This window comes from Geotrypetes seraphini, chromosome 6 (genome assembly GCF_902459505.1).
Source record: "Geotrypetes seraphini chromosome 6, aGeoSer1.1, whole genome shotgun sequence".
Lineage (NCBI taxonomy): Eukaryota > Metazoa > Chordata > Amphibia > Gymnophiona > Dermophiidae > Geotrypetes > Geotrypetes seraphini.
In genome coordinates this window covers 166,202,461-166,214,833 of record NC_047089.1, presented here as the reverse complement: position 1 = coordinate 166,214,833, position 12,373 = coordinate 166,202,461, and the positions used below count along the sequence as shown (strand labels likewise).

At 42.4% G+C, this 12,373-nt stretch overlaps 1 protein-coding gene across 4 annotated transcripts in view; it reads left to right on the top strand.

The window, feature by feature from the left end:
* MYO16 (myosin XVI) overlaps nucleotides 1-12,373 on the top strand; it is a 709,054-nt gene that overhangs the window by 73,244 nt on the left and 623,437 nt on the right. For 3 of the 4 annotated variants that reach the window (XM_033949923.1, XM_033949921.1, XM_033949924.1), the window contains exon 1: nucleotides 4,927-5,043. The exons of the other annotated variant lie outside the window; for it this stretch is intronic. In XM_033949923.1, the coding sequence (XP_033805814.1) occupies nucleotides 5,016-5,043 (28 nt within the window). In that variant the 5' untranslated portion in view covers nucleotides 4,927-5,015. Of the gene's footprint in view, nucleotides 1-4,926; nucleotides 5,044-12,373 lie in introns of those variants that run through there. 4 annotated transcript variants of the gene reach the window in all.

Below are 12,373 nucleotides of genomic sequence, written 5' to 3'. Positions count from 1 at the left end.
AAAACATAAGAACCTGTATCCCATAGAAACAACAAGTGCATGCACTCTCTATTTCTCTTTTCTAGTGCTGTCCTGTTGCTTATATGCTCCTTCAGTCAGTGCCCCCATGCCCTATCAAGTCTGCCCATCATCATGTAAATACATTTTCTCAATTTCTCCCATTCTTCAGTCCTAATCCTTTTCAACAACACCCACTCCCAGTTCACTTACTACCGTGTTTCCCTGAAAATAAGACACTGTCTTATATTATTTTTGGGCCCCAAAAACACACTAGGTCTTATTTTCGGGGCAATAATGCCCAATCACAACCCACAGCATCTTTCTATCCCACCTGCTGCGCAGCTGAACCCCCATCGACCCTTCCATCTCTCCCTCCCCATGCTGATTTCGAGACCGACATACTTCCAAATGGCAGCAATCTAAACAGGCTGCTTTGGGCCTTCTCACGTTGGGGTGTTCCTCTGCCGTATTGCTGATGACATCATCAGTGATGCGGCAGAGAAATGCCCCAAAGTGAGAAGGCCCGAAGCAGCCCGTTTAGATTGCTGCTGAGATGCTGCCTTTTGGAAGTAGGTAATAGTATGTCGGTCTTGCGGTTGGCGTGGGGAGGGAGAGATGGAAGGGTCTGCTGCTGCATTTAGGAATATCCCGGTAGCAGCAGTGGACTTTTATTTTGCTTTCCCCTACTCCCCAAATAAGTGTTTCAACTAGGACTTATTTGAGGGGGGGTAGGGCTTTTATTAACACCTACCCCGAAAATCATGCTAGGGCTTATTATCGGGATAGGTCTTATTTTCACTGATTCTATGTAAATATCTGTTACTACCCCACAGCCCTTGCAGCTCAGCCCCCTCCTTCTTCTGACCAGAGCAGCCTTCCCATTGGCTGGATCCTATCACAGTCTCTGCAGTGGAAGGGGGAAGCTTGGAGAGCTGTACTGGGCTAAAAACTGTGAAAAACATCCATACACTTAGCCATCCTTCTAGCTTTGAAACAGGTAATGTACAACTTTTTAGAATCTTGAAAAACTCCAGACAGTTGGCAGTTCTAGCCTCCTGAATCCTGAGCACATCTGGAAGGGCCCCCCCCCCCCTAAACATTTAGGACCAAGGCACAAGCCTAGTATGCCTATGCCTTAATCCAGCTCTTGGGCAATGCTTACACTTATCTGTGCAGTTTACAGAGCACTGCAAATTGAACATGTTTATGTCACAATGAGGTGCCCACAGTTAAACTTGGTCTACAGCAGGTATAACTGCTGGCATGTAAATGCAAGATGCAGTTACCAAGTTACACTAGAGTTCTATAACAGAGACTGGATACCCAGCACACTTAGCAGATACAGACACCAAAAGTTTAGCTTTAGCCAGGAGTGAACTCACAGATATCTGCCCCTCCCCCTCCTAATACCTGTTTCTCTGTAGTAGAGGGAGTAGCATAGGTTCCCTTCAGCTGTCTGTCACTGAGCTTACAGCCTGCTCTCTGCTGCTCCCGCTTTTGCCAAAGTAAGAAGTCACATTAGAAGGAGACAGAATAAGCTCGGCAGCAGACAGCTGATAGGAAGTGCTGGACTTCCCCTACCACTGCTATGGTCCCTCAGACACTGCCCAGTTGCCTGTATGGTCAGCCTACCTCTGGCTTTAGTGCATCTTGCATTAGGCCATGTTTGCTGTATTAGGCGTGTGTTAGCACCTAACTCAGCTTAATAAAATGGCTCCCCTGATTATTAATAACTGGCGTTAACAGTAATATAACACCTCTTAACAGTAGCCCCATTGATAACTTTCTCTCTTATTCACTTAGAGGCCCTTTTACAAAGCTATGGTGAACTGTGGGGAGCACTGACATACCCCTTGGTAATTTTGGGAAGTGTGCACACTAGAGAACGACACAGGGGAAATATTTATCACTGTTCCCTCCCCGTCCCCGTGAGCTCAGTCCCCGTCCCCGCCTTGCAAACGGTCAGATCCCATCCACACAAGCCTCAAATAGTTATGATTTTATACTGAACTTATTTCATTAAAGTATAAAAAGAGACAATATTCTGTATATTAGTCATTTTATAAACACATATAATACACAGCAAGGATTAACAAAACCCCTGTCTCCCCTATCTTTCACAAATATCCCCTCCACTATTGTGAAAACTGAACAAACCAAATTACTACAGAATGCTATATAGAAAAATCAAGCTAACAGAATACTTCAGTCACACATGGCAGGAATAGTGTTACAGGAGTGCAACTAGGGCAACTGCCCCCTGGTCAGAGTGAGCCCTAAGCCACCTGGAAGCCAAAGAAGCACAGCCTGGGCTTTGCAGTCCCCAGTTATGTCTAACACCAGCTCTAGCAGGATACATATTTCAAATCTGAAATAGTCTAATCACAAAATTAAAAATAAATTTATTTTTTTCTACCTTTTGTTGTCTGGTAATTTTATTCTTCAAATCACATTGGTCTCGAACTTTGGTTTTGGGTTCCTTCTGTCTTCATCGTGGTATGGCTGGTTCCTGAAGGTAAAATAGGCGCAAGAGGAGCTGGGGAGGAGATGCCGAGTCTGACATGGGCGCAGTTTTTTTTTTTTTACCACAGGGTCAAGACTTTTCACCGCTCTCATGAGGTGGTAAAAGATCTTGTCCCCGTTCCCACAGGGCGGTGAAAGGTCTTGTCCCCATTCCTGTGGTAAACCAGTTGCAAATGTCTCCGTTCCTGCAGATTTACTGCGGTGGCCACGGTTTACCGCGGTAAACGGTCCCAGTGACATTCTCTAGTGCACACTACCCATGCGCTTAAAAAATAAAATGTATTTTATTAGCATTGGGAGCAGTTCTGTGGATAGAAAGTGGGCATGTTCTGCACTAATTGGTTAGTGCATGACCATTGCCACGCACTAACCAGTTAGAGTGTGGGATTACTGCATGCTAACTGATTAGCATAGGTTTAGTGCATGACTCCCAACCGCCTACAAAACTGGTGTTGGTAGGGGCCACATATGTTAATAAGAAAATTAGTGCATGGTCATTAATAAGAAAAATTGGAAAATCAGCCATTTTACCCCCATTTTAGCACACTTTTTTGAAACTGCTTTCAACTCTTAACTCCCACTCACTGCCGTCAGATACCTATACCCATTATATAGAACATAAGAACATAAGAACATAAGCAGTGCCTCTGCCGGGTCAGACCACAGGTCCATCCTGCCCAGCAGTCCGCTCCCGCGGCGGCCCAAACAGATCAAGACCTGTCTGAATCATCAGAAGGGGCTCCCTTGCCACCTTGGTTTCTCTCTTATTCACTTAGAGGCCCTTTTACAAAGCTATGGTGAACTGTGGGGAGCACTGACATACCCCTTGGTAATTTTGGGAAGTGTGCACACTAGAGAACGACACAGGGGAAATATTTATCACTGTTCCCTCCCCGTCCCCGTGAGCTCAGTCCCCGTCCCCGCCTTGCAAACGGTCAGATCCCATCCACACAAGCCTCAAATAGTTATGATTTTATACTGAACTTATTTCATTAAAGTATAAAAAGAGACAATATTCTGTATATTAGTCATTTTATAAACACATATAATACACAGCAAGGATTAACAAAACCCCTGTCTCCCCTATCTTTCACAAATATCCCCTCCACTATTGTGAAAACTGAACAAACCAAATTACTACAGAATGCTATATAGAAAAATCAAGCTAACAGAATACTTCAGTCACACATGGCAGGAATAGTGTTACAGGAGTGCAACTAGGGCAACTGCCCCCTGGTCAGAGTGAGCCCTAAGCCACCTGGAAGCCAAAGAAGCACAGCCTGGGCTTTGCAGTCCCCAGTTATGTCTAACACCAGCTCTAGCAGGATACATATTTCAAATCTGAAATAGTCTAATCATTTCCTCTACCAGAATTTCCCCAACCCTGAGATGTCCTGTCTGTCCAAATTAGATTGTAAGCTCTCCAGAGCAGGAACCGTCTATTGTATGTTAAATATACAGTGCTGCGTACACCTTTCAGTGCTATAGAAATGATAAATAGTTGTAGTAGGAGAGGTAAAAGTGGCCTTAGCACACAGGTAAGACTCGCATAAGGGCCACTTTTTTACCACAATTTGATAAAATGGTCCCTCATTTTCTATATTATAGCATGTTTATAATAATCACCTGTTAAATAGAAAGCAGTTATTTGTCCCAGCATTTCAGCAGCCTATGAATTTTTCAACTTCTAAATATTAGTCTAATGCCTTACATTTTTTATCAAGTGATAGATGAAAACAAGTACTGGTCCGTATTTACTAATGCTTAGCATGCCAGAATGGCCATCATGTGCTAATTTATACAATGTAGAATTGTTTTCTTAATTAAATGCAAATATGCTTATTTATGAACTTGGACACCACACTTTAATTCATGTTTCCCACTAGATAACCACATTTTTGACTTTAGATTTTATGCTATTTTTAGCAGTTGATATATTACACAGCAACTGGTGGCAACTAAAAATAATCTATTTTAACAGTAGCTAAGAATCTGGTCACATCTGGGTCCCTCAGGCAAGTGCAGAAAGAGGATTTTAAGATCCCTCGTTCTGCTACTTTGCTGTAGTCCCCTCGTCAAGCTGACTTTGCTGCCATTTGAAAGCTGTTGGAAATCCATTAACTGCCAAGACTGTTAGAGCCGCAGTGCAGCAGCACACCTCAGCGCTGGAAGAGTGTGGCTGCAAACCAATTAAATGCTACTGTTCCCGGGCATGTGAGATTAGGAGCAGTGCCAGTCAAAAATGCTCCAATATTATGTGCAGCAGCCATGGATCAAGATACACAGAGGCTTATCTTAACTCTTAACAGCCGGACGACGATGAGTTGAAAAGCCATGCAGGCTTTTGAACAGAAGCGCCATTGAATAATGCATTTTGAGGAGAACTGGATACCTAAGGAAGGACACTAAATAATGCATTTCTTGGGTACGAGCAGTTGGAAAAGAAGAGAATGTCGGTACCTGTAGCAAGACTGTAGTCTGAGAGAAAAAGAATGTCACATTACCATTTCATCAAATGTTGTAAGTAGCAACATTCCTATTTTGATTTGCACTGTCTTGACCTTTATTTTATTTTGGAACGTTGTCTAACTGTTTTGCATATAGAATTATGGGGAAACACTGCATCGTGAGGTGTAAAGGTGCCAAGTTCAGAGTGATAGCGGGGAATTGCTATGCTGCATATTAATGTGTGGTATCCAGCACTGACTGCATAAAGCTTTTTCTCATTTCTGTTGTGCTCTAAGAGAATGATTAATTTTAGGGCACTTAATATATTTCTTTTTCCCAATAACAACCTGATTTATGCATTCTTAAAAAAAAATTAAGGAACAAGAAATAATTTTATTCAGAAGAGAGTGTAAATCAGTATTTAAATAGGCACTGGGTGTGAAATTCTTGCGTTATTATGGGAAATTAATAGCCAACTAGTTTTTGATTATTTTGTTGGGAATATGTCTAGTGTTCCTAGACCTACCTACCAGACCACTCTCCCCCCTCCATATTTTGAACTTGATGGCTAGAACTCCTTTCTACAATCTTTAAAAATAAACTTGTAGCTTTGAACTGTGCATACTGCAGTTTTGAAGGGCTTCCGCAAGCATTTATGCTGATCACAGTGATTCTTCCCTAACAGAGGACATTCATGCCAGCTTTTATTTCAGGTTTATTTTTGTCTGGCATCTACTTTTTTTTTAATTATTGCAGCTTGTCTACATTTTATTATTTGTGTAGTAATGCATAGCAATGGGGCTATGGGTTTGCTGGAGGGAGGGTCACGGCAGGCACTTGTCCCAGCACTTCAGCAGCCTAGGAAATTGTGAATATCATATTAGTTCTGGTTAATCAGAAATACTTCACAGTTGAGGGATTTTTCTCTGGCATAACATGTGCAGAAAAACATTTCTAACCTCTTGTAGCTCAGTCATTCACCTTGTTGTTAATAACTAAGAAATTCCCTGAAAGTGTTTCCTGAACATGGCTAAGTTTCCCCACAGGGTAAAAGACTGAAAAATCATCTGTCTGTCTTCCTGCCTATGCCCTGCACCTTCTGTCTCCCTCTCTCATAATTGTTGAGATATCAATTCAATTTCATGCAAATGTATGTCAGAAATAATAGAGCACCCTATATGACCACTAGTTCACACTTTACATGTGCCCTTGTTACCCCCAACACTCAAAGCCTAAATTGTTAGTTTCTCTCTCTCTCTCCATAGCATAAGAAAAAAAATAGGCAAATCAGTCTCTTTTTATTTTCTCTGGGGAAAGACACAAATTCAGTTTAAATCAGTTGTCATCTCGGGGAAAATACAGCACATGATGTCATCAAACACTTTTAAAGCCTCCTTGACATTGATTGACATTGAATCCTTTGGAAGCTTCAAAGCTATTGGTTGGTAGCCATAATCATATGCAAATTTCACAAGGAAGGACAGGAAGCATTTTGAATTCTTTACATGATTTTGGAAGGCATGAAATAATTGGCAACTAAGAATATATATGTGAATGGAAACGGGGGATTTCCTTTTAGACTTTCATTCATGGAATAGTGTGACCTTTTGGTTGGTGCAGTGGGTGAAGGGCTAGGTATGCCACGTTTCAAATCCTGCCACTGGTATTCCTTGTGATGTTCTGCAAATCACTTTCAGAATAATTCTATATAGTGTCCCAAATGGTAGGCGTCAATTAGGCAGCAAGCCTTTAGCGCTCAAAGGTCAATTAGTGGAAGTTAAGTGCCAAAAGAAGAGTGAAACGGCAGTTAAGTGCCTCAGTGCACTAAGGCGTTATTCTATAACTTGGCTCCTAGGTTCCAGCAGGGTCATGGGTGTTCAAACAATTTCAGCATATACTTTATTGATATACTGCATTTAGGCACTCACAAGTAACCTGCCATAGAGTAGGCATAAATGGTAGTGCCTAAATTTTGGTGCATAATTATTGATGAACTAGTATTCTATAATGCGTTAGGCATACAAATTTGCTGTTATAGAATATTAGTTTAGAGCAGGGGTAGGGAACTCCGGTCCTCGAGAGCCATATTCCAGTTGGGTTTTCAGGATTTCCCCAATGAATATGCATAAGATCTATTTGCATGCACTGCTTTCAATGCATATTCATTGGGGAAATCCTGAAAACTCAACTGGAATGTGGCTCTCGAGGACCGGAGTTCCCTACCCCTGGTTTAGAGCCTAGATTTTGGGCACCTAGCTTTTAGCAAACTTTATTGAATTACCCTTTTATGTCTCACTATCTCAAGTACTCAGGAGAGAATTCTAAAAACGGCATTGATAAATTGGCTCCAGAAAAAATCGGCATTAATTCTGTAACTGGCGCCCGAGTTGGTGGCCACCTTAAAAGTGGCCGCTTGATTGCCTGTCAATCATTGTAGGGTGCCGGTTACAGAATTGCGGCTTTTGGGAGTTCCTGATACTTAGCTGATGGGGGAAGGGGTTATTCCCCTGCCGTGATCAGCTGAGTGGCCACGGCAGGGAACCCATGAACTCCCACACACACACACTGTCTGCAGCAGGAGGGATGCCAACTCCCTCCTGCTGGCAGCCTGCACAACATTCCTAGCAGGAGGGATGCCCAATCCCTCCTGCCAGCAGCCCCCCGAACACCCTCCCCGAAACCCATCCCCGTACTTTTTTTTCTTGAAGGCCAGCTGGAGGGATGCATCCAGAGGGAATGGGTAACCCTCCAGTTGGCCTTCAAGAAAAAGGTACGGGTGTGTGTTTCGGGGGGTGGTGTCTTGGGGAGGAGTGCTGGCAGGAGGGATTGGCATCCCTCCTGCTGGGGATGTTAAGGGGGGTGCTGGCCTGAGGAAGTGGACATCACTCCAGCAAGTCTTCAAGAAAAAGGTACATAGGTGGGTTTTAGGCGAAGGGGTTGTTCAGGGGGGGTGTTGGCAGGAGGAATTGGGCATCCCTTCTGCTGGGGATTATTGCGGTGGGTGCCAGCAGGAGGGAGTGGACATCCCTCCTGCCACAAACAGTATGGTGGATTTGGGGATTCTCTGCCTTGGACGCTCAACCAATCATGGCAGGGGAATTCCCCCTCCCCTATCAGCAGAGTGGCAGGGACTCCCCAAAGCTGCGATTCTGTAACCGGTACCCTAGAATGTCTGACAGGCAATACAACATGGGCTCCAGTTACAGAATCGTGGCTTTGGGGAGGCCCAGTCACTCAACTGATGGGGTAAGGGGTGAATTCAATTGCCATGATCAGCTGCTATGGTCTAGCAGCAAAGATAAGCAGCTGAAATGTAGGCCAGGGTTTTCCGGGCCTACATTTCAGCTACCTATCTTGGTGTGATTTGCAGCTGGGTAGCTGCTTTAACCTGCCTAATGCCACTTCTGGTGTTGGTCACACCTACTTTGGCATTCTGTGACCTAAAACAGTCGCAATTACAGTGGCCATTTCAGCCACCTTTTATTTAGGTGTTGGTAGGTGCTTCAACCCTACCATACCTGACTGCATTTTTCAATTACTTAGGCATCGGTAGGGCGCCTACCGACGCCTAAATTAGGCAGTGGTTATGGAATTTATATGTGTTGTAGACTTATGTGTTATTCCATAAAGAGCGCTCCAGGTTAATCACCCTTTACAGAATGATGCTTAGAGATTATTCTTACGCCCATAGTTGGGCACTGGTACTTATGCCAGCTAAAACTTGATATAACCTGTAACCCGTTCTGACCTCTTTTGGCACAATGGGATAGAAATTGAAATAAATAAATAAATAAAATGCCAGCACAAAGGACAGTGACTTTTTGTACTTAGAACCAGATGCTGATTTGTGTGTGCAACTTAATTGTTTGACAAACCAATCAGTGCCGATAGCCCTATGTAGCAAAATGTTGTTTTCTTATTTTTTTTTTCCTGGGTAATAAGGGGCTCATAACACAGGTCAACACATCATTTTCATCAGAGTTAATGTTGGGTGGGTTTTGTAGTATTTTTCATGCTGATTTTCAAATCTGTGCTTAGTTTTTCACTAGCACGTCACATTTTTGTGATGAAGCTCATTATATATAATTATAAACATTAATTGGGCGATATATCATGCGTTTATAGGATAAACATATAAGGAGAATTAACGATAGTTGTCTTTGTTTTTTTATGCTACAGACATTATTTACGGTGATTAATATCAGTTTTTATCATGCCAAGACATTGTACTAATCATCCAGATAGTTTCTGTTACACCTCTGGTTCATTCATGACGAAAACACAACTTCGCCCAATTACCGTAGATCTGAAGAAGGGTATACAAATTGTACTTTGGCTGACCACTGGATAGTCTTGGGCTCCACATATCATCTGTACCAGTTGTTCCAATGGACTTCGTGACTAGCTCAATCAACGAAAGGCAGCGATGTCATTTGCAATACCAAAGATATGGAGGGAACTGTGAGACTATATTAAAGATTGCTACTTTTGCCTTGTGAACAGAAGTGGATTCTCAGCTAAAACTAAGCACAAAATTATATATCCTACAATGGATTCTGCTATTAGGCCTGTTCCTCATGATGACTCACCACCTGTCCCTGTACCTCCACAAGATGGTCTTGCTTCTGTGGAACATGATGAGGAATGTGATGATGATGCAGCAGCTGGTCACAATCCAGAATTATCTGATCCTGATGTGAATGATGAAGATTCAGAACCAGAGACCTTTATACAAGCTGAGCTAAATTATCTTATTCGTGATCTAAATCTTTCAAAAGAAAAAGCAGAACTTCTTGTTTCAAAGCTTAAGCAAAAGCACTTGCTTGCAAAAGATGCTAATATAACTCATTTCAGAAAAAAGAATCATAGCTTAACAACATTCTTCACTGTAAATGGCCCATTGTGCTTTTCTCATGACATCAATGGACTCTTCAACAGTTTGTCACAAGTGCATTGTCCAGATGAATGGTGTCTCTTCATTGATTCTTCACAGAGAAGCTTGAAGGTAGTGTTGTTACACAATGGGAATTCCAAACCAAGTATACCAGTTGACCATTATGCTCATCTAAAGGAGTCTTATGAGAATATGAAGAATATACTAGAAGCAATCAGTTATAAAACACACCAGTGAAAATCTGTGGTGATCTGAAGGTCATTGGCATACTAATGGAAATGCAAGGAGGATTCACTGAATGCTGCTGTTTTCTGTGCTTGTGGGATAGCAGATCTACAGCTGAACATCATATCTACATGAAATGTTCCCCAGAACATACACTCCTATAGAGGCTCTCCTGTATACAGATCCCCTCCCCCAAAGACCTCTACCTTCCTGTATATCCATCCCTCCCCCTCAGGCTTTCATCTCTGAATTCCTGGTGATCTAGAGGATTCTTGGTCAAGGGAACTCTCCAGTCATATCTGCCTCTGCTGGTACTGGGTTCAAAATGGTGCTGGCTACCTACATCAGTAGGCTCAAGGAACTAAAGCTAGAGATCAAGCTGAAAAAGACCTTATGGTGGCTTGACTGCTAGTGGCAGTACTGTCATACTACTTGTAGGGATCCCTAATGGCATGTAATCTGTGAGTCACTAACCTAAGGTACTGAGATATTGTAGGCTAGTGGCTTCTGTGATAAACTAAAGTGAGATAAAAAACCAACTTTTACCATACCTTTGTAATTAACCTCCTAAATGAAAACTTTTTTTGTTGTTAAACAATAGTTCTAGAAAGCATGCACAAGTATTTTTTTTTTTAATATCTTTATTCATTTTTAAATTAAAAGCAATGCATACAGATATTCATACAATTTACATGAAAAACAATACTATCATCTTTCAATGATATTCATGAAAAACATTTTCACCCCCCCCTCCTCCAATTTCATTGTAATAAGTAAATCATACAGTATTTGGAATATACAATGTAAATTTGTTGGTTTTTATTTTTATTTTTGTTTTTTTTTGTATCACATCGGACCTCCGGTGAGGTAAAGTAATGCAGCCTTTCACTTCAAAATGAACAGGGGTCCAAAAACTTTTATGCAACAAAAAAACCAAGTTTGTCTCATAGATGCTGACACTGTACACCTCATCCTCCAAAACCAAATCCGTGGCCATTGAGATGCAGAAATCTGCTGCTTAATCTCAATGCTACAAATATCTCTCAAACTTGTTTTTGGTTTCATATTCATATAACCAGATATTAATTTATACCACTGGGCAGTCTGATGCCCTAGGAAATCTGTCTGGAATAGTGCTGCCCGATTCACGATTTGAACTGATTCACCAATTCACTTTGAGTGAATCGGTTCAAATTGATTCAAAACAAAAAAATCGGCCTCCCGATTCGCTTACTGACCCTCCCCCCCCTCGCCCCCTAAAGCAGGAGCTGTAGCGCTGCCTCTTGCTGGCCGGCCGCTGCTTTAGAGGGTGAGGGGGAAGGGTCATTCGGAAAGTGCTGATTTCCGGCTTCTCCCCTAGCCTCCCGCACATCCAAGGCCGGATTAAAGGGTGGGCCCAATGCGCTGTTACGATGAGTGCAAGCGGCAGTGGTGTTTCTGTGTTGCTGCTGATGGTGCTTGCCTGCTTGCGACCCGCCCGCCGGCTCCATTTAATTCCACTCACTGCCGCAACTCCAAAAGAGCCAGGTGGTGCAACGATTGCATGCCACCGGCCCATAAGCCATCTCTCCATCAGAATTGATGTCGAGGGATCTGTGGATGGAGACAAAAAAAGGAAAGATGCCAGACCTCTGGAGGAAGGAAGGGAAACGGAAGGGGAGGACAGAGATGGCAGATGGATGGTTAGCACGAAGAAAGGAGACCCTGGCAAGCAAGTTATCAGAAGACAACCAGAGCCTGGGACCGACAAGATTTGAATAATGACCAGACAACAAAAGGTAGAAAAACTAATTTTATTTTCTCTTTTGTTATTACAATATGTCATATTTGAAACGTGTATCCTGCCAGAGCTGGTGACAGACCGCAAACGTGAGCTAGGATTTAACAGAGAGAGGAAAAGTCTTTTTTATTTGTTTATTTTGTTTACACCACAGCGCCAGTGTGGTTAGGAGAAGGCAAAAAGGGTGAAGAGGCTATAAAATAAACCCACCAGGATGTTTGTGAAAAAACACCCAATTGGGCAGGAAAATCTAATTGAATTGAAATTTTTTTTTCCTATATCGGGCAGCACTAGTCTGGAAGCCTAGGACCGGCAAGCTATACTGATTTTTTTTAAAAAATTTGCCAACCAGGGAACCCCTTCTGAATGGCTTGCTTCAACTGCAACCATTTATAAATTTGAGATTTTGAAATACCGAATGATTGTTGCAGTCATGAAAAATCAAGCATTTTCCCATTAGATATCATCATCTAGCGCAGTGTTTTTCAACCTTTTTTGGGCAA